Source organism: Blennius ocellaris (assembly GCF_963422515.1).
Source record: "Blennius ocellaris genome assembly, chromosome: 14".
In the NCBI taxonomy this organism is placed as follows: Eukaryota; Metazoa; Chordata; class Actinopteri; order Blenniiformes; family Blenniidae; genus Blennius; species Blennius ocellaris.
In genome coordinates this window covers 14,058,369-14,086,209 of record NC_137663.1, presented here as the reverse complement: position 1 = coordinate 14,086,209, position 27,841 = coordinate 14,058,369, and the positions used below count along the sequence as shown (strand labels likewise).

General features: G+C 41.0%; 1 protein-coding gene across 1 annotated transcript; it reads left to right on the top strand.

Moving 5' to 3' along the window:
* Positions 1-201: 201 nt before the first annotated feature.
* Positions 202-27,841, top strand: mtus2a (microtubule associated tumor suppressor candidate 2a; the record flags this gene model as incomplete). The annotated part of the gene is made up of 15 exons (XM_080508980.1): positions 202-2,232; positions 3,247-3,505; positions 7,246-7,503; positions 17,546-17,704; positions 20,288-20,386; positions 22,801-22,988; positions 23,079-23,204; positions 24,462-24,528; positions 24,739-24,953; positions 25,056-25,161; positions 25,252-25,325; positions 25,420-25,518; positions 25,649-25,768; positions 26,788-26,888; positions 27,421-27,841. The coding sequence occupies 15 exons, from the start codon at positions 202-204 to the stop codon at positions 27,839-27,841; spliced, it is 4,323 nt and encodes a 1,440-aa protein (XP_080365106.1).

Here is a 27,841-nt window from a genome sequence, read left to right as displayed (position 1 = left end):
TGACTCTGTGCAAAATAGGTGGTGACCTGAAGTGAAAAAACATCTTATGAGATGATATTTAATCTCTTGATTATTCATCAAAAACGCCATCTTTGCACCAACGCTAAAGGCAAGAGACAGAGAAGGAAGCAACTTTTGTAACTGTAAATGGCTTCAACACCCTGGAGAAGTTTCTGATTCTGCCTGAAGCATCTATCCACCATGAGTTTTCCAAGCAGTTTTCAGGGTCTGAGAGTTAATGTTGACAGAGGAGAAAAGATTGGGCAGAAATCCCAGATCCTGTTCACACAGTCAGGGGATGATAATGCTAATCAATTATCTTCAGTTGGTGAGGGCACAGGGTACAGTTCAAGCTCCATTCCTCCGTTGGTCTCACAGACTGAATCCCCAGAAAAGTTAGTGATCTGGGGTTCAGAGCAGCAATGTATTCAGCCTGAGCTTAGAGACTTCGAGCTTGTGGATTGTCCAGAGATACATACATTCTTGGGTGAGAGGGATCAAGAAGAAAATGAAGATGAGGATGATGGAGGAAGCTTGCGAGATGGAAAAGATGAGGGTCCCATGTCTATATCCTCGAGTTCAACTGCCAGCTCTGCTTCCACTGGCGCAAGGAGAAATGACAATGACAGCAACAAAGTGGACAGCAGGACACATCGAGATAGAGAGGTGCAGAAAAGAGTTGCCTGTCATAGCAGTGAAGAGCTAGACACATGTGTGACAGGCTCAATAGAGAACAAGGACACCAGGTCAGGGAGGGAGAGGCGCAAGGCAGGTCTGAAGGAGTCCAAATCTGAGACAAATGTGTTTGTCTCCAGCCTGTCAGCCGCTGCACTCAGTGGAAGCCTGTCGAGTGCTCTCAATAGCAGCGGAGGCGCATTTTTTGTATCTCTGTCCAACTCTAAAAGCAACCCTTATCAAAATACCAACAACACTACCTCAGCTCAAAGCAGAGGAAAGGCAACTCCTGTAGATGCCAATCCGATCTCCCCACCAATGCATCCTCAGGATAAACACAGCTATTTCCAGTACAGCAGCCAGGATCAAACACATGAGGAAGGAAGGCATCATAAGAATGGACTTTCCTCTGATGGGGGGTTTGGCCAAAGGAGGAGGACTGGATTTGAGGAGAGGGTGCTGCCACCGAGACGACAACAGCTTGTCAGACCTCTCTGTCAGACGGAGATGGGAAGAGCAAGGAGCTTACCAGAGTCCAATACTCAACAAAATGAGACAGGGCAGCCCATTTCCATCAAACCCACTGTGGAGTCACACAGTAATGGAGCAAGCAGAAAGTTTTCAAGATCATCCTTACGTGAACCCTCAGATTTCTCCCACTTGTACAACACAGCGGGAGCCTTTCATCTTAGACAGCCCAACCAGGCATCACAGAGTGAGGCTCCGCCAAGGGAAATGCAGCCAGCAGCAATATCTCGACATAGCTCTTGCCCTTTGAGCCCTTCCACTGTCGAGAAGAGACCCCAGACTCAGCTCACATACAGGAGAAACTGCTCTAGTCCCAACCGGACTGGGGTTGAATCCAGGTCATCTACCCCTCCCCACTCCCCTCTCAGGACGCTCCAGGGCTCACCACGTAAGCAACCCTCTATGTACCTCGTTTCCAGGAACGTCCCTGGAGTGGTTAGACACATCCCAACAGGATACAGTCCTGCGGTACCATCACCAGCTCAGGGCTATGGCAACAGTTGCTTGAGAGCGCCAGTCAAAACTAACATAAGCACAAGTGGAATCCCCAAAGCGCCTCTAAACAAACAGCAGAGTTCCCCCAACTCAAACCATAGCTCCCCAAGGGAGAGCTCGCCATCACCTAAACTCAAACCTAAAGGAGTTCGCCCCAAAATCATTACTTATGTCAGAAAGAATCCTCAGTTTAAACCACAAGCTTCTGATGGTCCTTATCAGGTATCTTCCCTTCCATCGAGGCTCTCAACCTACACAAACAGCCAAACACCCGCTTCTCTCAAAGACACGCCAAAAGACTCCCCCAAGTCTGAACCAGAAACCAGAGGAGCCCCTGTTCTTAGTGCCTCTAATTTGCTCTATGACAAGTACCAGCAAGAGATGCAGACAAACCTTTTCCCACCTGGACTGCTGAGCAGGAATACCAGGGCACCTGGGCACACAAACACTGCCCCCTCTGCACATACACACAGCCATACAGCGCCGCCAAAACTGGGCAGCAAAGCAGACAACTTCTACGGGCCGCCTTCTGAGGTGAGTATTTTACCATAAAACGTCATTTTCAAAGTTTTGGATTTGAAATCTTTTGCAGAGATTTCTGATTTTTCTGAAAAATAAAATCACACTGCTACATTTTATCGCCACAAAATTAACTGCACCTACATATGAACAGATGATAAAAGCTGTATACAGTAGCCCATGTATGGATAACAGGTACTAAAACAAACGTCTTCCTCTGACATTCTATGTGAACTTCTCTGGCTCCTGTCCATAAATTTTACCAGTAGCCATGTATAATTGATTAATTAATATTCTGCTTATTATTCACACTCTCAGAAGAGCTGCTCATTATCACGTTAAAATCATTCCTTATTGATTCTGATTAAACAGCTCCATTTGATGTACATGTTCAAATGCCATCAATCACAGAAAATGTGTAAATAAATATTTAATGCCTGCAGAAGTGCAAAGCCCACAGCAGAAAGACAAATCTCAACAGTGTATATGACATTGTATGTATGATAGCACTTTGTTTTGCATACAATGGTTCTATAGATATACAACATTACTGAGCAGTTTACATATATAGCACACTGGCTCTCTGCATTAGGGATACATTTTCTTCAAGTGGTAATTCATTCTGAATTACTGTGCTCCATATTTCATCAGATTGTTTATTGCTTTTGGTCATAATAAGAAACAAGAGATCTGAGGAAAACCAGTGCTGGTTATCAAAGACTCTCTTTTGCAAACAATCAGAATGGTGCATTAAATATTTGTTTAAAATTAAGCCTTGTGGTGCCGAGACTTTGCTTGTAGACACAACCTATATGAAAAATGAACGCAAACATTCCAATATGTATACTGTATATGTTGTATACAGGTCAATCGCAAAACAATGTAGAAAACAATTTAAAAAAACAATTTAAAAAAACAGTATTTTTGCCATTTTTTAATACATACATTTTAGACTTAGATGGTCTGTCGTCTGCCATCAAAAACCCATTTTAAGGCGCTTTTAAGTTACTTCAATGACTGATTTTCCAGGTGGGGAGATCTATTAGTTTTAAGAGTGGCTCTGGTGAAGATGCGCTGGAGAGCAGGACGGCTGCTCAGGCAGGAGGGAGCGGCAGTCTCTTACGCTCTGGGAGAGGTTTGCGCCTGGGCCTCGGAGCTGTCACCAGGACCACCACAGGTTCAACAAAAGCCAGAGGACCTAGTCAAGGTCAAAAAGCTACACTTGTCTTCAGCCAGCCTGTCCAACCTGTCAGCCCAGCAACCACTCATAAAAGCCAAGATAACACAGGTATGTTCACTCACAGTGTGTTTACGGGTATGTACGATACGAATCCCAAGCTGCAACTGTTGAAATGTGAAATTTGTAGCTTGGTGTTTTGGTGAGAAAAAAAAAACGCTATTTACAATATACAAGTCAAAAACAATGGGATGTAAGCATGGAGAACATGAATACTCCAGTAATCTAATAACAAAATGCAGCCATTTACTTTACCTCATTTCAGTCAATCACAATCGTCTCTACATTTACACAGAAATCTAAACAAGGGTGTGTAGCTCGTTGAGACATGGGGAACAGACTGAATATTTACCCCTCCAGCCAATCAGTCAGCTGTGACTGAGTGGATCAATGTTTGCAGTGCAGAGGCACAGTTGATTTGACAATCGCTTGCAACACGGACACTTTATACAAAGAAATTGCACCATAGTTGTTACACAACAGTTAGGGAGTAGTAAGACAGTGGAGATAGCGTTTCAGCTACAGTATTTTTTGGTTTCCAAAATTTGACAAACTGTACTACAGCCTTATGTTTCAGCATCCGAACATGCAGTTATGGGATCTTTCCCCCACAAAACATGGCCTGTGATGAAGGCATACTCATTAAGATGCATTCTCTGAGATTCGTCTTTGTCAGATCTGATTGGATGACTTTAAGAAAGACTCTGAAGGGACTTGCTCTGCTCCAGAGTTCTGCCTTCTACAAAAACAAAAAAATAAATAAGTAATGGCCTGCTCACGTTTTCTCTTCACACACAGCAGATTTTTAATCCAGATCATTCAGCTATCTCCTCAATGGAATATCAAAGTATGGAATTTTCTCATCACACGGTAGACTGCGGGAAGGATGTGGCATTTACTGCATCCATACATATTTGATCTGCTCTCCCTATCAGTGTGATTGCCCAGGCACAGTGAATTTGGAGAGAGAGAGAGAGAGAGAGAGAGAGCGAAAGAGAGAGACACATGGGCATACAGAGACATGCATGTGTGCATTCATATAGACACACACTCACACACAGGACTCAAAAACTGCACATACAGAAGTGATCGGCGTAATGTTATGATGTGCCAGGCTTTCTTATCATAATCCCTGTTAATACATATTCAGAGTATCTCCATGCTGCTGGGCCCTCTGGGAACTTACTGCTTTGAAGTGCAAGCCAATTAGTGCTGAAGTCATGTCAGTATCTTCCTGCCAGAATCATGCTTGGTATTACTCACTGCACAGATAAACACTTCCTGAAAAATACAGAATGACTGCATATGTTTTGCATTGGTCAGCATTGTGTGTGCTGATGTTTTTACTTTGTATAAGCATTGTGTTATTAAGGGATTTTTCTGTTGATTTTTCCACTTTTGTTTAGTCTTCTATGTTCTCACAAATCCAAAGAATGTCTCTTTATTTTCCTTCGAGTTTACAACTCTTTTAATCTCCCACTTTAGAGCCTTTTGTGAAGGAGAATCTGCTTTACATAAACCTGCTCAAGCACTACACTGTGTAGCTCTTGTATAACTGTCACCTTGCTGTAATGACTCTGATAATTACTGTGCTGATTTGAAATCCTCTATGGTTTTTATAATGAGCGTCATCCACTTATGTGATGTGACAAGTCACACACAATATTTGTTTTCGATTTATGGCAACTTCTGCATGTCAAACCCCCCCATTCTTTCTTGAAACCCATTCTTTGTTCTGGTAGAGCTGCTGCAGAGATTGCAATTCACCTGAGTAATATATTTAATAACATGCAATTTAATGCTTTGCATAGGAAAATCCAGGCAGGTTGTCGCACCTCACCTTGGGCTAATGATTAAAACTGGTTGATCATTGGAGTACTTATTCCAGATGCCTGTCACAGTAACTTTCCTGGTTTACAAAAGGTTAGAATGTCCTTGAAACCACTTGAAGCATGGCTCAAGGGCAATTGAACATGTGGCCACCACAACCATGAAGCACTCTCAAACATAAGCATTAACAAGAGACTCTTTATCAGATGAAATGTGGTTTCGTGGGTGTTTTGTTCAACATTGAGGAATGGTTGGTATTATCGACTCAAATCAGGAGTGTCTGAGTTTAAATGCTCAGTGAGACCTTTCTGTGTGGTGTTTGCATGTTCTTCCTTCTCTCGATTCTCCTTGTTCCTTTTATATTTTAGCACTGCATGTGTATTTTCACCCAGCACTAGTCTATGCCATTGCCATTGCATTAAAGGTAAAGTGAATGTTTATGAGACCTACTTCTTCCTGTCGTCCCTCAAAGGGCCAATAGTGTGCGATGCGAGGGTGGGAGGAGCAAGATTGAAATGAGGACATTTATCTTTAATGATCCTGACCTTCTCACTTGAGCAGAGCCACCTCTCGTCTAATAAACAGACTGCAAAGAAGTGAGCCAGAGCCTGGTAGAAGGAGGGGATCCATGTGAATCTTAGCACCGATGATGCTGAAGTGGACGTATACTGGAGATTATTTCATCTTCTCACTTGCCCCCTTTTTTGTTCCTCTATCAGCACAGCTTGCATTCAGCCACTCAAAAGTTTTCCTTTTCTTTTTTTCTTTCGCTTTTGTCCCTGATGTGGTGTTTCCTCCATAGTATGCACTGTAGCAACCAGCTTGCTGTGCCAAATGGAGGGGAAAGGAGGTCTGTCCACCTTATCTCTGCAATCAGCAGGGGATAATGCTCTCCTTCTGCCCATGATGGAGACCCTATAGTGCAGGCTGGGGTTCGTCAGGATGGGGCTTTTATCCAAGGGCCTGAGCATTTGCCCATTACCCAGCGTGTGTGTGTGTCTTTGTCAGTCATGCCTGCACATTTCAACTGCTTTGCTTTTGGAAGCCACAGAGTAGAGTGAAGGACAACTTCAACCCATCACACTGGGACAATAGCTGCCACTATTGAGCTATGATTACTTTCATATCCCCACTTTTTCATTTTGATTCCCCTTTCATTCGTTCTTTTTTTGTCAGAATGTTTTATCTATTTTAATCCCACATTTTATTTCAGACTCATTTGAGGTTTTTAATTCTTAGTTTACGTTCATGTACTATAATTATATGTGACCAAGAATAATCACATTTTAAATGAGCCTCTTATATCTTGGACCCACTATATGCTGTTGAAATTGCAGATGCCTCCAAAAAAAAAAAAAAAAAAAATTAAGGTGGTTAAATCTCACACGCCACACTTTTAAAATGTGGAAACTGAAGTTGCAATACCACAGCTTTAAGAGTTTCTGCGTAACTACATATTATTAGTTAGTAGTAGTTATTGATAATGTAATCAGATGACCTAGAGACACAGTGTACGTACGACAGGTTTTATAACATGTCCTAAACAGTGAGCGTTTTATTGAATGCCATTACAGTGTTGGCATGAGACAAACTGCTGGCCACATGCCCAGTGTGCAAGTGTGGCCAGAGCCAAACACAGCTGTTCCCAGGTTGTCGTGTGCGTCCTTATTTGATTTGCTTACAGTAGCAGCTGTAGCCATAACACAGAGAACTTCCTGCTGTATGTTGAGAGCATAGTCAACACAGGATGATGAATGATTCACGAAGGGATGTAAACATCACAGAGATGCTGAGTGTTTGGCATGAATTTAGTTTAATAACTGAAACACACAGACTCGCCCAGTGTTTTAGTGCCTATGCATAAGGACATACCTACTCTAACATGTTGCAGCTCAAACCGAAGTCGTGTAATTGTTATTTGTAACCAGGATGTGTTGAAATGCAGTTTTCATGTTTTTCAGATGACCAGGTTTTCATCAAGCATCCCTCTGCTCCTCAACCTGCTGCCGTGGCCCCAGGCCAGGCTCAGAGTTCAACCTCCAGGTCTCTGCTTCCCAAAGTGAGTCAGTCGGGCCTCCGGACTCCAGGATTGGGCTCCAGCCGTCTCCCCGCAGGCCGCCTGGCAGCCTTCGGCTTCGTCAGGAGCTCCAGCGTCTCGTCCGTCTCCTCAGCTCACTCTGCAGACAGCACGCAGAGTGACCCCTGCAGGACAGGTCACCGTGAGTCCACTCACATCGAAACAGTTTTTACCATCATAGAGACATGACTTCTCCAAAACAATTTATTTTCTATTTACAAGGAAGTTTAATTCATTTTGTACGCAGCCTATCAATAGATATCTGTTGTTTTCCTCTTTCAAGCTCCCATTTTTTTGACCACACTATAGTATGTGCATGAATATAAGCAGTAATCTGCTTTTATCACCTTCTTTTATGTATTCCCCTCATGGATGTAGTTTGCATAAACAGCCCCCTCCCACATTTCCCTCCCACATTCATTATGTTACAGTTTGCTTTCGCTCTGTCTGAACTCCTCCCCACTTATACAGCTTATTCTTCACTCAGGCACATGTTCCCTGTGATTAACAACTGCAGAGGTGTTATTTGACTTGAACACATCTGGAAACCATAAGAGACAGTTCTCGCAAGAGATCCAGGTACAAATTGAATAGACGTATAATGAGTTAGGTGGTATATAGATCGTATATAGTTATATATAACTGATTGTATACATACAAGAATCACCCGTCTCAAAAAGGGCACAAAAATCAGCATTTAGAAAATTGTGTCATTGTTCACAGTGAAAAATTATTAAAAAAAAAACAAAACAAAGTTAGGGTAATATTACAGACAGATTCACTGCTATAAGGTGCATGACTCACAAAACGTCCCAATCGAGCAACCACTTTCTTCCCTGAAAAGTATGTAAAAATAACAGAGCGCACAATGTCAGTCCCCAAACTCATCAGTAATTTAACAGGCTCCTAACTAGGTCTGTGCTGCAGGTTCTGTCAGCACTAGCAGAGACACCAGAGGACGTCTCTCTGCGTTGCTTCTGACTGAACCAAAGCGTTTTCATTTTCATCGCCCTCGTTACAGAACTGAGAGATGTTACGGTTGTGATTGCAGACATCGCTTGGCAGGATAGTCGGGTAGTTGGCTGAATTTTGCGGTAGCTGGCTGTGTGTTGGATGTGACCTACATAGGGAATGCTCGCTCTTCTTCTCCTAGTTACAGTTGACGTAAGCACCACCACTCGCATGCACATCAGGCCCCTTGTTATGTCATCTTTCTTCTCCCGAGTTCCCCTTCTTCTTTTTTTCCACATCATACTTTCTTTGATCTTTTTTTTCCTCCCAGTGGTTAGAAATTTTTTTTTTTTTAAAAACTAGATGGCGTTATAGAAGATTGAGAAAGAGACAAATCCCCGACGTCTAAAAAGACTGTGCATATCTTTTTCATGCCTGTACCATGATTTTTATGGACTTCTTTCTCCTTATTTTGACAAAACCATTACTGAAGAGAGGCTTTTGACACAAATAATGATCAGTAATTACCTTGAATCTGCCTTTTCCTTACACATGTTCATTTGTGCAGCACTTAAATTACAAAAATGTAACAGATACCTATATTATGAGTCAATCGAATAAGTTTTGAAAAGGTTACTTGCTTTTATTCGCATCTGTTAAATCATAACAAACTCAAGAGAACTGAGCTAATCTGTTTGCACATTGTCTATTATCCATCATAGCTTGCAGATTTATTTTAGTATGCCTGAAGATTGGGAGTCCATGGCCAATTTAGCCACTTTCCTTGAATATTGCACCTGTACATGCAGACTTGCTGAAGTCGGGAACAGCTGCCAGCAGAGCAAAGAGGACTGGAAGTTTTTAGAAGCAGTGCCTGCAGCAGAGTGTTCCTCTGCCTGCTGCTGCTCTGAGCACGGTGGGACCAAAATGGAACCAATGATGACAGACATGAGAGGCACAGATTACACGTCTTTGATGTTCTTTTTTCAGTGTGAGTGTGAGTGCGTGCGCGTGTTTGACAGCAAGGAAGGCAGGAGGGGAAGCAGGAACGTTTTCAGCTCTGCATGGTGCTTGTGACCTTTATCAGTAAGGTATTTGAACTCTTTGCTCTATTTGAACCTTCCACACTAAACTGGGCTTGACTGTTGATCCCGAGCTGTCTCTCCTGCTGTGTGAACACTTGATGAGATTTAAACAGGTTGTCTGATGCCTTTTTATCTAGCCTTTCTTAGGGGTAATGGTGGAGTCATGCAAGCGCTTGTCTTTTCTGGACCTAAATTGACTTTTCATACATCTACAGGTTGCAACTATAAATCAACTACAAGTGTGAAAGTATGGATGCTGCATATAACTAGGTTGTCTTGAATTCATTATATAACCGAAGGCATAAGGCTGAATTTTGTTTCCAAGTGGCGAATGTTTTTGTCGCGTGATGTTGTGAATCATGGAAATTCATGGCTTAAATATTAAGTAGCAGCAATGACATTCGTAAACAGTTCCAAGATTCCAAAGGCTCTGTCTCTGTTGAATCTGTTTCTTTGCACATGCTTGCACATTTATATGTATTTGGGCCCATGTAAATGAGAATAGTTTGCTTTACCTGATTTTCCTGCTCTGCTCGGGGATCTTTGCCCCCTTCGCTGCACTTCAATTTGCATGAAGGATAAGACAGACTGGCAGATGAGTTCCTCACACATCCCTCCATCATGAATGTCAGGGGAGCCGCAGCAGCCTCGGCACCTGCTTGTGCGGGGAGAAGAGATGGAAAGCTCAGTTGCTTTTTTCCATATTGATCCGCAAGCAAAACACACAGACAGGAGAAATCATTAAGGAGTGGAGCAATAATGTGGAACAGATTGCAAGGCTGCAGTAAAGTGGGTTTGGGTAAAATCCCTGGGGTTTCTGTACCCTACTGGGGTTATGTGTGCATGCAGTGTGCATTGTCTTGGCATGTGTGGACAAAATAAATGGAGTGGGCTGTAGGAGAGAGCTGATCGCTGATTCTGTTGATTTTTGTTACAGTGGAAACCACAAACATGAAACTGTTATTACAGGAAGTAGAATTCTGCAAAACATACCCTATATTTGAAAATGCTTGAGAAATAAAAGCCAATAATTTCCATGGCTGGACTTCAGTAGATGTGAGTGAGTGCACATGTTTCTACAGGGAGAACACTCACATGCCACAATAGCTAAAGTCGTGGTCAGCTAATCTTGTTATGGTCCTAATTGATTCTTTTTACCTGTTTGCGTGTATAAATCCAAATATTTGTGTGCTAGTCCAGTGTCTTGGGGGCTGTAAGGGTATTGATTAGCCATTAATGCAATCCATGCTTAGCCCAGTCACTGACATCTCATGAATGGGAGTGTGAGTAAGCATTAGAGAGAGTATCCAGGCATCTAATGTATCCGGAGGATGTGCAGTAATTTCCACCTTGATTGGCAGATGCTGCTGCATAGAAGCCAGCAGAAGGATGCCGATGAAGCCTTTGGCTTTGTGTCACACTGACTCCATGATGGAAACTCAACTGCCAAAACAAACACAGCGTTATCACTCCTATCTGTCTTTTGTGTCGGTGATCAAATGAATGCAAGGAAGAACTGAGAAGCTTAGGGAGGATGCAGTGATAAAAAGCAAATGCAATCGGTCAAAATGACTAAAAAGGAAGGGACGGCAGAACGTGGCAGGGAAACGGGGCAGTAAAAGAGGCAGAGGCTTGGTGCAATCGGTGCAGGGAGGGGAGAAGATGCCATGCCCCAGATGCCATGGCTCAGATCTGGTGTGTGACTCATGCTCGCTCACTGTGAACAGATGGTTTCTGTGGTGCATGCGCGCACACAGTCATGCACAAACGTGTATGCACACGGTCACAAGCACACACTAAAAGGAGCAGCAAATTAGATGGGCCAATTAGATATGGCTGCCATTCTATAGCTGAGGAGAGAGGAAACTAACATGGCAGAGGCTTATCGAAGCAGTAGAAGCTGTGGCAGTGGGGATGAGCTCAATGGGCCTGTTCATTAGCTGATAACCTCCCAACACATTTCATCTATCTCCCTGTTAATCGAAGTTTATGAGCTTAACTGATGGTCCAGACTGACACAGGCAGGTGCATCAAAATCAGATAAACCCGTTTGTGCTCGGACCAGCCTTTCATTTACACCTCAAGTGAAGACTGAATATTGTGTGTATTTGCCTTTTTAATAGAACTAGTAGATGATAGGTCTTGGTGTGACATATTCTCATAGCATTCTCGCAGAATTTATAGATTTTTAATTCTCCCTGAAAGTTTACACATGAAAAGAGAAACAAAATCCTTTGTCACATTAATTTTTTGAGTTTATGTAGTGCTGTCTCTCTTAAAATAACAGTTCACATCTGTAAATATTATTTTGGTGGGGGAGATTGTTGGTGAAGAACAATAACTGCAAAGTACGATCACAATGGAATAATACAATAGAATAATAATACATTTGGTTTTAGGCTGAAAAGAGAGGAAATACGATAATAAATATTATTACAGAGTGTTTGATCCAGAACACACTATACATTTGTGATCCAACCTACTTTGTCGGCCGCGGCATGCAGACAAAGCCTTTTACATGTATTTCTGGGTTCAGATGTGGTTTTGGCCAAATAATTAGTAATAATAATTAGTTACAGTTTTGTTTTCTTTGTTGTTAATGTTAGAATTTTCTGAATGCCATGTTGACCAAAATAAGCCCCTCATGAAGTTAGTGCCACAAGTCTATGTGTGTTTATTTATTTCAGCCTTAATAATATACTGATTGAATAAAAATGGAAAGTAACAGTTTCTTATGGATTTTAAGTGCCAATGCCTAAATATATAAGAAATTTAGTGCCTGTGGCTGGAAAATTGTGAATATAAGCTTTGAAGACTTAAATTAACATATGTATTCTCTATTCTAAACATCCATTGGCTATGTTTTGTTTTCCAAGGACCTAAACTAGCTGCTTAATATGATGCCAGAAGCTTTGGTGACTTTGCACTGCTGAATAACCTTCTCTCATTGAAATGTCTGATTGGAAAATGCAGGTGCTGGACTTTAATTGCAAGCAGGATCAGGATGTTTAATGACTGCTTTTATATCAGCTCATTGAACCGAGACTATACATGTAGCACCTGCATGTACTCACTCTTTGAATGAGTGGGGTGAAATTGAGTGTTTTATGCAGACTGCAAAGAGCTGAGGCCTCTGGACTTGGAGTCATGCTGTCAAGTCTTTTGTTATTGTGGCTTTTCATCAGAATTATCACCTAATAATAGTTTTGTATTTTAATCAGACAGTATATAAGCTAACATTATTCTTTGAGCCCTTAAAATTGCCATTTTACCATAATATTGTCGTTGTATTGGCTCCAGTCAACAGTCAGTTATCACTAACTGCATCACCCTTCATTTGAATATATGAGAAGAAAAATAGTCAAGTGCCCTTTCAGTTGGAGTGAAGCTTTAATCTCTTGACATCTGGGTCCTAAGAGAGGAAACATGGCCTGAGGCGGATACTGTCCGCTCCAGCGTTACCATCTAATCTCTTTCCTTTAGCCCAGTGCCCTTGTCCTCTGCAGGGCCATTAGTTTGAGTTGTATGTACGCGGCCTTCACCTTGACTTTCACACGTCACACAACACAACTGCATACTTTAATTTCCAGTCAGTCAGCTTTCAAAGAGTTTTTCTTTTTTCCGTAAAGATATGTGAAAAATAACGTCAGTCTAGGATTGTGGTTTCATGTTTTTAAGGGTCATCTTTGAATAAAATTTGACTTTGCTGTCAGACTTGCTTTTACCTTTGTTTCATATTGGGGTCATATTTTACATGCTGCTGCTTTCTGTTGCTCTCATGTCCTGCTTGGTGGAACCTTGTATATATCACATTTTTGGATCTGCTGGGGTGTTTCACGGTACATCTTTGTCATGAAATGTGCATAAATGGATGCTATCCTCTCATCTCTGCACAGTGAATCAACCTTTGAATATCACTATAAAAAGTGACCTGAATATGAACATAACTTTCTGGTAATATTCAGGCCAGTGTCATTTAAGACAGTGCCGGTACTTCATCCTTGCCCATTCACAACAACGAGCATGTTGGAGTCACCAATTGCTTTTAACAAATGTATTAGGACAGCAGCAGTACCCAGAGAAAATGCCCAGGGAGAACATGCAGAGACGCTTCAAAAGCGGAATAATCTTGTGCATTGAGAATGTGAACCACTACATAGCAGCATAGCAGCATTTTTATCTCGAATAACTAATATACTTTTTATTCAAAATAATGATGATGTGCGCAAATTGCAGGCAACTGGAACATGAAAAGGATCACAGAAAGAGGTAATCACTTTTGACTGGTGATTGACAAGATGCAAACATTTTAAAAACCAGCTCCAGGCAAATGACAGGCAGCAACAATTAAAATGCAGAACAAATTACAGGCTCTGGTGAATACAATCTTCAATCTCAATGATATGCACTGTCTTTTGCACTGAAGAGCACTGAACAGACTTGACGTGTGACTGGGAGAACATGCAGTCTCATTAAAAAAATGTAAATCGGAATAGACATCTCTCACAGTTTGTTTAAAATATAACATTTATCTTTAGTAGATCAAACCATTTCTGTTGTTTATACCCCTATTAATTTTGGATTGTGGTTATTAAAGTATTCATGCAAATATTTTAGCTCTTCAAAATCTTCAAATAGTCATCTAAATTAACATCTTTAATTAGTTTTCTATTGTGCAGCCAATTATCTTAACAAACTCTCTCAATTTCTACCAACTGTGTGTCTCATATTACTCATAGTGTTTTCAGTATGACCACTGTACAAAACATTTTGGTACGTGGAGCTCGATTTTCATTTTTTTCAGTATCAGGGAGCATTACATTATGAGGATTTTAGTTCATACCAGGCCTTTCAAATGATGAAGTGCTAATAATATTCTTAACTAATATATTACATTAATAATTTTCAAGAAAGAATCGACACTGACTTCATTAATCAATGATCATCACTTAAAAATGAAGTGTTTATTACCATTCTAAATCTTTTTTTGTTTTTTTGTTTTTTTTACTTTAGAAAGATTCGCTAGTTACTTGAGTTAATCAAGAAATAAATAAAATTCCCATTCGAGCTGGAAATGAAATATCTCTGTGAGTCTATCTCTTTCAGGTGCTTTTGTTTTCTTGCAAGTACCATACACTTGGCAGTATTCCCTTATTTCCCAGGGGGTGTGGGTTTTGATTCATAGGAGCCATTTCTCTGGCACATCAGCACTGCGTACAGCATGCGTACTGTATTTCTACTGTGCATGTCTCAGTGTGTTGTGCACCTGGATGTGTGCTGCTTTTGCTGAATGCGGCCTGAATGGACTTAAATCAATTCCTTTAGGACAGGAAGAGAGTTTCTTCAGCAGCATGTGCTGACTTAGCTGAAACACATGGTAGTTAATGCTGCAGTCAAATTAAACACAGGAAAGTCAGATTTTTGCTACCATATCTCAAATTATATCCAGTAATAAAGCTGGTTTAATGCATATTCTCGGGCCATTGAGAAACTATAAGAATGCACATTTGCTCAATTTAATGTTGTTGCTTGGATATCTGTTTTCTCTTCAGTCATTGAGGACCAAATAATATATGTCAGCATTATTCTGCTGGTATTAGCTTTGCTATGAGGCACAAGCTGCTCCAATAAAATAGCCTCCCGCTGAGCTGAAAAAACCTGCTGTCTTTTGTTCAGCTGTTTCTTCTTCTTCACAGCCCCCTTTTAATATTTCTGTGTGTAATTTCTCATCTGTCTTCATAATATGCTAAGCTTGCCACTGGCTTCAATGTAGCACCATTCATTTAGGCCTGTACAGCTCTTTTATTTTTTGCATCCTTTTGTTTCCTTACTCCTCATCTATAGCAGCCAGCCTCTTCCTTCCTTCCTTCTCATGCTGCTATCCATCATTGGCTGGCACTTTGCCAATCAGTGATGCATATCAGCCCTCTTTTACTGATAATGAAAAAAAAAACCTTTTGCTCATTTTCTGTATGCTGATGATTCTGAGTCTTACCACTCGGAGTGCTCAGCTTCGTACGCTCTGAAAACCCAACATCTTTGTTGACGTAGAGCCACTCCGTGCTGTGGGAATTTGTCTAAACATCGTTGACCTTTAATAAATTAAGTCTATTTCTGTTCATTAACCAGCAAGTTGAACTGCGCCAACTTAAACAATAGAGCACCACTCACAACGTGCTTGGTTCAAAATCTTGAATGAGTTAAACATTTTTTCATATTTATTTTCAAATGCAGCTCCCCGCCATGAATGTTAGCACATACCATATCAGATGGCAAACGTGAGATTCGTTAAGCTCCTTTAAAGTGTTACAGGGATTTTTCCAGATTTGTTTTCAGGCCTGGACATTGCCTAGAATTTTAACTGATTTATGAGGAGGAAATACTGAAAGCAGCCTGACTGAACAAAACCCAGCCCCCCCCCCCCCTTCTCTCTCCCGAGGTGCTCTGGCAGCATCATCAACAGCAACAATCACTAACGACGTGATGACAAAGCAACATGAACAGTTTTAATATGTACTTCTTATTAATTACGGATGCACTTTTTTTAGATTTTGCTCACAAATATTAACAGCAAATGTTACAAACAAAAAACCTAGAATAGATTTAAATGCAGAAAATGCTTAAAAAGTATATATTTTATAACTACTTCATTCACTTCCTTTGGCTACACTTGAAGCACTGGCTGTCCTCTGCCTCTGACATACACTGATCCTGTTGATTCAGGATATTACAACAATCACAGGAGACTCTTTATATCCTGTCCATCACCTGTTTGACCTTCTTCCCGCTGGACAGCACCTCAGGTCGATCAAATCCCACAACACTTCACCACACTCACCACCAGTTTCTGCCCCTGGGGCATACAGACAGCAAACATCAAATGGTCATTAATATTACACCGCACTCTATATTCTATTCTATTCTATTCTATTGCACTATGTAAGAAGGATGTTATTTTTATAACTTGCATTTGTTAAACAAATGCAAGAGCACACACTCTCTGATGCGGGTGTATGTGTGTGTGTGTGTGTGTGTGTGTGTGTGTGTGTGTGTGTGTGTGTGTGTGTGTGTGTGTGTGTGTGTGTGTGTGTGTGTGTGTGTGTGTGTGTGTGTGTGTGTGTGTGTGTGTGTGTGTGTGTGTGTGTGTGTGTGTGTGTGTGTGTATTCCTCATATGAATAATTATATAAGGATATTTCTTAATGGTTGCAATAAAAAATGCATTAGATTGGACTTGCTCTTTACATAACCTCATGTTTGTTTTTGTAAATGCAGGTGAGAAAAACATGCACCCATTTTAATGTTTCCATGTTTTCCGTGTAATTGTTGGTTGTTAAACTAGTACTGAATTTTGTGACAGGAGTGATACCATGACTTGTTGTTGTTGCAAAAGCAATGTTGTCAGTATTTTGCATCTTTATTTTGGTTCATTTATGCACTTTTATGTCCAAGAAGTTTTAATTATTTCCTAACTAAAATAATCCACGTTAATAACAAAGCTTCTCCTCTTTTACTTATGATCATTTTTAAAAGGGACTTGGAGAAATACAAGTCATGCTCATGTCTTAATCACCAGCTCACAGCTTTCTTTCAAGAGGCGCTATGTTAGATTGTTCATCCTTATTTGTGACATAGAGGAGGTGGAGAAGTGCAGGTAATCCATTAGATTGTTATTGATCAGAGAGGGAGAGACTAGCGAGAGTGTACTCACGGGTGTGTAAACCATCCACTTGTCTTTTGAGGGATTATAGCTGTAATAAAGGTGAGGATGAACAATGATTGGTCCATCTTCTTGGGTAGAAGTGTCCCACTATAAACACTTTAGAATAAATGTGGGTCTGCTTGTGTGTGTTTGTACGCGTGCGTGCGTGGGTCTGTGTGGGCCTGTGTGTGTTAGTGCAATAAGTGTGATGTTTCAGGTTAGAAAAAGAAAGAATGAGAGTTTGACCCAGAGGTTACAAACCATTTCTCACTCCAGTGAACCTAAATTTGGCCACCGCACATCCCTATCAGACTGGAGGTGAAAGAAAGCAATAAAAGATTGCGGATAGAAAAAAAGAGATGGTGAGAAGAGACCTCTGAAGGTTATCTGACTGTAAGCATAGAGATGAAATTGTTTTGTGTTTCATTTTTTTTTTTTTTTTTTGTAGGTCTGAGTGTGAGTGAAGAGCCTCCGCTTCACAGAGTGACCACCAGCACTGCGCCGACAGATCAGCAAAGAGTGGCGCCATGTCGCAGCCTGCAGCCTCCCTCCACCCCGGCCCTGCCCCGACGCTACCTGCCACCCCAGCCGAGGAGCTCCCCTGGAGGTCAGCAGAAGATTGTGGAAAACAGAGCATGTTGTCTTCAAACAGAGTTTGTTTTGTGGAGCTAAAAATGGCATTTTCTCCGATTTGGCTTTGTACATTTTCGGCACTGTCAAAGTTGAAGGCACAACTTGGAGAATAAACTGAAAAGTGCACCCCAAATCCTAGTTTAGTGTATGCAAAGTGCAAAATAATCATTTCCCTGCACATATGAGTAGAAGGGATGATTTATACCACAGAAAGAGATTGTGGACAATTGTCACGTGCTGTTTTCACATATGTGAGTTCCAAAGACAAGACTGTGTACAATTTAAAACATATTGATCATGAGAACATTACACATGGTCCTGTTGTCAGGGGTTGTTGAAAGTAATTTTTAAAATTGCTGAAAGGCGCTAATATAACACTTGAGCACTTGACTTCATTTAGAAAATCACTTAGAGAATATTTCAAGCTGCGTTAGGGATACAGGGGGCTGGAAGTGACTTCTAAGTGTCTGCTTCAGCCATTTATTTTAGTGAGCCTGTACGCTCATGAAGGCAGTATCTCACCACACTCCAGCAAAAACAAGGGTAAAAATAAAAAAAAAGAAGACTCCAAAATGCTCCATTTGATTATAAAACCATGGATAAGTGCAGGCAAATGTTTTGTTTCTCACATGTCAATTTATGCTGATGAACTTCTTGGATCAAGTCTGATATAATTGATGCATACCAACAGTGGTGCATATCACACACAGTTACATTGCAACACATTGATTTAATATAAAAAGCTCTGTAGCATCACACTAATATCAGACATCCAAATACAAAATAGTCAACTTGGCCAACAATGATGCCGTGGTGAGCTCAGTTGCAAAAAAAGGTTTCTCATCTCATTGCCTATTATGGATGCAGACAGTGTCATTACATGTAGGGCATTTGTATAACCCTGTGTGCCCTGAGGTGATTTTAAATCAGAGCTCTTGATTATGAATGAACATGTTTGTCAAACTTCTAGTGACGCACAACCTTTCTCATCTCATCTCATATTCTGTTTTTCTTACAATGTTTTTTTCATTTTGTGAAAGCAAGCCAGGATAATGTTATAGGCTGAATATAATCCAAGTTGGGACTCCACTCATAATTTTTACACACAAGTCCCAACAAAGACACATTATTTGATGGCCTTTTTGGTGAAAGGTGTGAAAAGGTATTTTAGGTTCATAAGAGAAGGTTCCCCTTCAGTAAGCGAGGCCGTATGACAGCATGCACAAACAAAACACAACAGAGAGGTGTCAGTGGAAAATGCAGCAGGCAAAATTAAAACAGCTACACAAGTGATGGCAGTATGATATTGATTTTCCACAAGTCAATAGCTCATGCATCATTTAACAGTCTCATCAGCGCAACACGGTGGAGCCATGGTTAGTTAGCTGTCAAGTCGAGTGGAGTTTGCATGTTCTCCTTCTGTGCGTCTGTGTGAGGTTTTTCTGTCTTCCACCCACAATTCAAATACTTGCTTTTCAGGTGAATAGGTGACTATATGGGTGGTGGTGGGGGGGACTTGTCTGTCTCTCTGTGTTAGCCCTGCAGTATAACTGGTGATTGGTCCGGGGTGTACCTTTCCTTTCCACCTGTGTTGTCTGTGACCTCAGTCTGAATGAAGCAGGGATAGAAGGTGGATGGATGTCCCGCTGGGTGTTTGAACCAGAACACTGGTGTAATGTGACAGCGTGGTGGTAATAAGTCACTGAGAGCCACATTTGCATGGATGCATCATGCACAGTGAACACATATTGAAAACACACACGCACAGTGTCTCTGCAGACCTGAAGTATCTCTCTAGGGTTATATGGGGATTTGTTCAGGATCAGAGGCTTCTCTCCCATAATAGAACTAATTAGCTCTTTTTCAAGGCCTCTCTCCCCGACGATGCTCTCTGCTTCACTCCAGACTCCTTGCTAACCTTTGGAAATTCCCTTCTTTCACATTTTCCGATGCACAACACCTTTTTTTGCCCTCCACACCCCTCTTCCCTCTCCACCTCTCGTAAATCTTTTTTAGCATTTGCATAACACGTCTTAATTGTTTCAAATCCAGTTACTTGCCTTGCACCCACCCACTTACCCAATTCTGCAACAGATTCAAACACAAGAGAAAATATGTGAGAAGTGAGAAACAACATTAATAAAATATTCTCGGGTTCCCGATTGTTGCATGTCTTGACTACAAAGTGTGTAATGCCACAAAGAGCGAGGAGGTGATGGGCACATCTCAGCTGGTATGCTCTGCTTCGCTTTGACCCGCAGTCCTGGGGGACATAGTTATACTCCACAGCAGGAGGGGAGATAGCTGGAGATGAAAGCAGAAGTGTAACAGAGAGATAGAAAAAGTTTGGAAAAGAGAAAAATCAGCAAGGAACTGGAAGGAAAGAGAGAGAGAGAGAGAGAGAGAGAGATGGAGGACAAATGATGCTCCTGAGTCTACATGTGATGGAGTTTCATTGACATAATGAATCTTCCAAATGTTGCTTTCAGATTTTTTTATAATTTTTTTTTAAAGCTGATCCTTCCCCCTCTCATTTCTGTTTTTTGTTTCCTAACAGTCGGCAGGAAGGAGTTTCAGAAGAGTTCAGAGGTCACACGTTCCCTCCCATCCTCACCAAAGAGGCTGGCAGTTGTTCCTCCTAAACCTCAATCCCCAGGTAAGTCTTTTTTTTTTAATAATAAAAAAACACATCAATCAGACAATTCAATATAATAATGACTTCAGACAAACTACTTTAACTAATTATGTTTGGGACCAAATGAAGTTTAATTCAATCAACAGAAAACTTCTTGAATAATTAATTGAAAAATTTAATATTAGGATATTGTAATAGTTTATGTTTGTTTTTGATCTGTGGTGTTTGTTTGCAGAGACTATTTACTACTGATTTGATTGGATACTATTTTTTGACTGAGAAAGGCAGATTATTGAAAGTATGTAATTCATTATCAGCAATTTAATTTAATCAAGTTTCACATTTATGATAAACATTTAAGTTGAAGTTACATTTGATCTGCAGCTGCCTTTTCTCTGGATCACCTCAAATACTCCCTCTGAGTGTCCAACAGCTTCATATTGCAACGTTCAGACTGGCTAATCAGACAGGAGGTTAGAGAGAGCGTCAGGGGTGCAGGAACAGGAGGAATCTGGGAACTAATAAAATAATAAATATAATAATAATAATAATAATAATAATAATAATAATAATAAAATGTCCTCGCTGCCAAGCATCCTCTTTGTTAAAATAAAAGCATCCATATCCAGCTCAGCATCGAGGCATCAGCACACCAAAATAGATTTTCTTCTGGAACAGATAATTCCTCCGGTTAGAACATGAAGGACATCACTCTCTGAGTCACTGAAAATCTTTCTCACAAACACATACTGTGTGTGTTATTTCCTTGCAACGGTCAAGCAGCTTTCCTGTGAGACTGCAGATCTCCTCAGGCCTTACTCTCCTAACCGAACCTCTGCTATCTTCCATCAACTTATTTGTTCAGCCAAGATCTTGTCTTCTCCCACACAGTTAATAAAAAAACAACAGCATATCTATTCTCTGCACTTCTCTGCGATGTAGTGCTTTATTTTGTTTGCCAAGGCTCGAGAATACTGAGAGTTGCTTCAACTTGAAATTGCTCTGGACAGTGAAGTAGTAAAATAGCACTGCTTTGTAATGAGACTGACATCTACCTCGTGAATACCTCAGCTTGAGTACCTTTAATGACACACACTTAAGGTTTATACTCTCCACATAGTCTGCCATCACCTTCCTCTCTTTGTTTCTTGCATCGTTATTTCCCGTTCCCTCAAGCCCTGTACAATCATCTGTATGCTGCCTTCACACTCACCCATTTAAGCTCATTTGGTATTCACTCTCCTCTCTCTAACCTTTCAAGTAGAACCTACAGATGTCTTGTTACATGATTGCATGTGTGTGCCTGAAAAAGATGTTATTTACTAGAACTAAAGAATGTGAAATTCAAATTTGGCTTTTGTAATTTGGCACATTTTGAAAAACAGTATCTAAAATTATTTTAGCTCTCATTTTTTCTATTTTTACAACAACAAAAATAGTAAATGTGTTGATCTTATACATTTAGCTCACACACATGCAAGCATGTCCTCTACCAGACCTGCCCCTCAGTGAATTCATTACCTCTCAACACTTCTCGGTTTCTCTCCAGAGCACTCCCCTCATTTTATCCCCCCTTTCACCCCCAACCTCCATCTAACTGACTCTTCACTCATTACCTGAGACCCCGCACCCCAAGCCCAGCCTTGCGTTGTCATGGAGACCACTCTCTTATGCTTCAATAGGCCTGAATAATGTGTCTGAGGCAGGTGATTTGAAACCGCAGAGATTTCATTTGTTTTGTGCGTGTGTCGCCTTTTATGCAGGCCGGCCAATTTGTCAGCATGTGTGAATTTTAAGGTAAATTTGTGATTTTAGATGCTGTGCGGTGCAGCTCCATAGTCTGGTAGACAGTGTGGTTGCGTTACTTGACACGGTGACTCACACAGAGGTTAATCGGCTTGCCTGTGTGTCAGTGCCAAGTTAATGGTTGTGCCCCTTGAAGGAAAAATGACTTGTTCTTGTTTTGTCTGTCCTTTAAATTGCCTCCATTACCACTGGATGAAGCTGTATGACTGTCATGTAACAGAATGTTTTCACATGCACACATTGAAAATAATACAAGCACATGTGCATACTGCAGCAGAGTCCGTAGACAATTATTGATTGAGCTCAATCATTATTTGATAACAATCTCATTCATCAGTACTGATGGTCCATCATGAGGAACACCAGCTTGAGCACAAGCCCAGGGCTTCTGTAGAAGAGATTCAATTAACCTAAAGTCATTTATCATGTGAACAGTCATTAGCAATAGATCAGGTCAGATCTCCTCTGAGTTAAACCTCATCAATTGCATTATTAAATCCAGATATTTCCCAGAGTTAGCCCGTGACTAATTAATAACACATGTAAGACATCCTATAATGGTCATGTACTTTAAACATTATATTTCAAATGTTTGTTTTATGTTGTTGCTTTTTGTTCTAAATCTACAGTCCAGTCTGCACAGCGCCCAGCAGCAACAGTACGGGGGTCTATTCCCTCGGGCTCCCCTCGCCACATGGCCCCTCTGAAGCTCCAGCAAGAGCAACAGGAGTACCTGCAACGAGAGAAAGAGGAGGCCCAGGAGAAAGAGAGAGAGAGGCAAGCAGAGGAGAGGGAAAAGCATGAGCAAAAGGAGGAGGTGAGTTATTGACAAACATAAAAAAAATCTGCAGCACCACTTGGAGCGTGCGCTGTTATATTCCATTTTGTTTCATTATTTGTCACTTAGGTTCAGCGCCTTCAGGGACGCTGTGAACAGCAGGAGAGGCAGCTAAAAGCTCTGAGGGATGAACTGAGGAAGACTTCCCTTGGTCTTGAAGCTTTCATCATCTCTACTCAGCATTACTGCCTTAAGGTAGCACAAACTTGATAAACACAGTGCAGATACTGTATTATAAATGCAATGGGATGCAAATGTACAACACTACAATCCATAATTAAACCAACCAAGGTTTTATTTAACTTACAATCACTAAAAAAACATTGTGATTAGGAGTGAAAAGTGTAATTATTTCCTCTTGTACTTGTGAAATATCCTATTGGAAGAACGTTGCAACCCAGGTAAATCTACAGCACAGAGCCTCAGAGCTTTGCATCTCCTGCCTGAGCTGGTTTTCTGACACAGATTCAAAGCATGCACACATACAGTATTCAACACATTGAGGTAGGATTCACAGCATGGTCAATGAGCATGATGACCAAGGGAAATTGTGACTGTGGAATAGGTGGACCAGTGTGTCACAAAGCTGGTTTCATCCATCTCGGTATCTGATACAATGATTCAGCCGCTGAGGTGTTGCAGCTATAAGACTCCTTCCAGACTGCCGAGGGACTGTCTGGTTTCTTTACGGTCACTGTCTGAGAGCTGTGGCCCAAGGTGCAGATATAAGAGATGAGAGTGATGTAAGTAGAGCCCCAGTTGAGTTGGTTTGAGCTCCCTCTGCTGGATTCACTTAGACACAACTGCCATTGTTCAGAATATAGAGGTACACCAATAATAATAACTTCATTTATTAGTCACCTTAAAATACAGCTCAAAGTGCTTCACAATTTAAAAAGGAAACCAAAGACAAATTGTTCATGTGATTGGTTCCCGTGCCTTGTGACCCGAAAGTGGATAAAGTGGTATAGAACATAGTTGGATTTGATGTATATGTTCTCATCCCCATTAGCAATACATTTGTTTTTTTACTCACTAGCCCTTGCCCAAGCACTTGTACACTGTAAGTCATAATAGAAATAACCGCATCGGTAATACAGAGTTTAAATTCATTCAAATACACTCTTCTTTTGCATACAGGGTTGATTTGTTTTACATGCGTGCAATGCAAAGTTGTTTTTTCAAAGAAAGTATCGGTAATCTCCATTTACATTTGTGCCAATGTGTTGGAAAATGTCTAAAACATGATGGATGGGGTCACCAGTGACCAGGGTTGAGAAAAAAACTTAAAACTGAGAAATGCCTGAAGCAATATTTTAGGATTGTTTTTCTACATAATTTGGAGTAAGTGGCCGTTACACTGTTAAGATCCAAGAAAGAATGAATCGTAAAGAGGATTCTTTGATCATCTGCTTTGTCAAGAATAATGTAAAAAAAAATGTTTGTCTTCAGAATAAAACCACAGAAGAAAATCAAAGAAGACTGACCTTGGAAATGCAGAAGATCCAAGAGGAAATGGGTGAGTAGAAACACAATTATTTGCCTAAATAAATCATCTAACATCTTATCAAGAAAAATATGAAAGGAAAGTCATCGGCCTTCAATGTTATACTGGTTAAAATTGGGAATACGACACCGGTCTGTGCAGTCATGATATGACAGCACACAAGACTACAAGGATATTCTGCAAAATATAATAATCCGATGATCCAATGTACTTTATAAACAGCATCAAACTCAGTTCATTGGGAGAGACTCCGACGGGAAAAAACTGCATTGGAAGTGGCGTTTGAGCGGGAACTGCAGGAGCTCCAGCTGCAGCAGGAGGCTGAGCTGGCTGCCGTGGAGGAAGGCCTGAGGAAGTGCCACTCAGCGGAGACAGAGCACCTCAAGGCAGAGTATCGCTCTGAGATGGAGGAGATAAGGACTCAGCAGCAGGAGCAGGTGAGAGCAGTGCATCTTGGGATGAGATTTGGTCCGTATAAAATCAGATTTCTCGTTATACAACTTCACTGTGTTTGTTTTGTGTGTACATGGGTGTGTCAGATCGAAGAGATGACAGTCAGCCATCAGGCCGCCATTCGGGAGCTAAGGGACATGCATAACATCACCATGGCAACACTGCATGAGGAGCATGCCCGAACTATGAGAGGTAGAAATTCAGAGCTCATTCAAGTCTCAGAAGCATGGAATTCCTTCAAGCAATAAAAAATTTAATTTGTGCCCTTGAATCTGTTTGTAGATTTAAGAAAAGCTCATGAACAACAAAAGGTGCTTCTGGAGGAGGACTTTGACAAACTCAGACTTTCTCTACAGGTATGACTCAAAACAAAAAAAAACAAATAAAACTGGTTTATAAATAGAAATCTGTGATACAATATTTGGTGTTTAAATGTTGTGTCTGATTTAGGACCAAGTGGACACTCTTACGTTTCAAAATCAAAGTCTGAGAGACAAAGCCAAGCGCTTTGAGGAAGCTTTGAGGAGGAGCACAGATGAACAGATAGTTGTGAGTAAATTATGTAAAGACATAAACATACAGATGTTAAAAACAAAACACTCAACTGCAATCCCATGTGGTCACATAGTATCAATTTGTCTTTATCTTTAATCCTGTTGGATTTTTTTTTTCATGGTAGGATGCTTTAGCCCCGTACCAACACATTGAGCAGGACCTGAAGAGCTTAAAGGAAGTTGTTGAAATGAAGAACCAGCAAATACATCAGCAAGAGAAGAAGATCTCTGACCTGGAGAAAGTGGTAGGCTCAAATAAGCCATCTTTGTTTCATCTTTGCCACAACATTTAAGTCACAATCTCTCTTTGGGACACAGGTTGCATTGAGTTGGAGGCTAGTCAAAAATACACACACAAAAAACTCCCAAAATTTGTAACAATATCACTTGCAATCACTTGTAAGATGTTGCACAATTTTCCGGGGAAATATGTTTTCCAACTGGTTCATGAACGCTGTCCGAGATTCCAGTACAGTGGTAGTCATAGAGACAAATGAGGATTCTTCACTTCAAAAGGAACCTCACTTCCTTGTCCAGCAATCATTTTGTCATCAGATGTCAAGCAAACTGGAGCTAATGAAGAGAGTGAAGAAACCTCTGGGCAGGGAAAAAAAATTATTCATTCCAGACTGACACGCTGAAAGCTCATTTCTCATGTGTTCTAATTCCAAGGAGTCCAAACTACAGCCCACAGAATAACTCCAGCCCGATGTTCATTTTTATTTGGCCTGCAGGAGGTTACAAAAATGTTATTTAATATGGGCCACACATGAAAGCTGCACTTCCCCCTTTCTAATTATTTACCATGAAGTTTGTGCTGATCATGTGCCAAGTACATTTAAAACCATTGGAGCTGGTGACCAAAAATACAGAACTAAAGGCATGTGAGACAGGAAGTGAATGCAGAAAATGACAGTTACAGTGCGGTACTTCTCCTTTATTGAGTAGCAACGCTGTCTATAAAGTTTTATATATGATATAAAAACGTTTGGACATGTCTCTTCTAATTCAGGAAACTTGGTAATTTTAGAAGGTTTTTTGAAAAAGTTAGACAAATTTGGGGAATATGTTCTTAATTCGTAATGTAGTGGGAAAACTCCTATCAATCTTAAAATATGTTTTAGAAACTCGTGAATTCTGTTCACAGTTCATTGCAGTCCATTGACATGTGTCCATTGAGAAATACACACAAGCATCTCAAAAACAGAGAGTCAGTGTGTGTGGTGAATGAAAGATTATGCTTTTGTTCCACTTTGTCTTTGAGCAGGCCCAAAAGAACGTGTTCCTGGAGGAGAAGGTCCAGGTTCTGCAGCAGCAGAATGAAGACATGAAAGCACGAATTGAAATGAACTTAACTCTGTCCAGGTAAAATTTAACATTTAATTATAAACTACATGATTAAGTCCATTTTTTTTATCAAGTGTAGCCCATTGCTCTTTTTTGGGCTGTTAGTGGTTGACCAAAGATTAGAATCTTGTAAATGGACACTTGCTACTTTGAATGTATTCCACTCCTCCCCACAAGGGAGCAACTGAAAATACATTTCCCATAATGCTTCATTATTGCAGCTCTGTAGGATTCATTTATGGTTGAATGTTGAGTTAACCATTATGAATGACAACACAATGTGTAAAACAGTATATTACATGGTTTATGCTCAACATGGACAACTGGTGGTCTGTGGGCCCTGTGTTATATAAGAGGACTGTCATTTTTAACACATTTGGACCACATTTCATATTTAAATGCTGTGTTACCAAAGCATGAAATTAAAAATTCTGTTCAAATTCTAACAAATTAGATGATATTATTTCGATATGTCCACGTAGTGGCAACGTAAAGTCACTCATCCAAATAGCTTAATCAAACATCAACATCTCTGGTGTTTTTCTATCAGGCAACTGTCGGAGGAGAACTCAAACCTTCAGGAGTCTGTGGAGAAAGAGAGCACCGAGAAGAAGCGCCTGAGTCGGAACAATGAGGAGCTGCTGTGGCGCCTCCAGACCAGCCCTCTCATGTCCCCCGCCTCCTCTCCCCTTCACCGCTCCTTCTCCTCCTCTCCCGTCCCCTCGTCCCCTCTATTCTCCTCCTCGCCCGTGGCAGGATGTGACTCACCCACCCACTGCTACGGCTGCCCCCAGCAGGTTCAATACTCCTCACCCTCCCACAGGGTCACCATCAATCAGAACCTCTCCCCCGGACCGGCCACGCCGACACACAGGGCGGCAGCCAATCAGAATTACTCACCCGGCCCGGGCACGCCCTCGCACAGAAGTCGCTGCAATTCAAACACCTGCGTCAGCCCATTACACAGATAA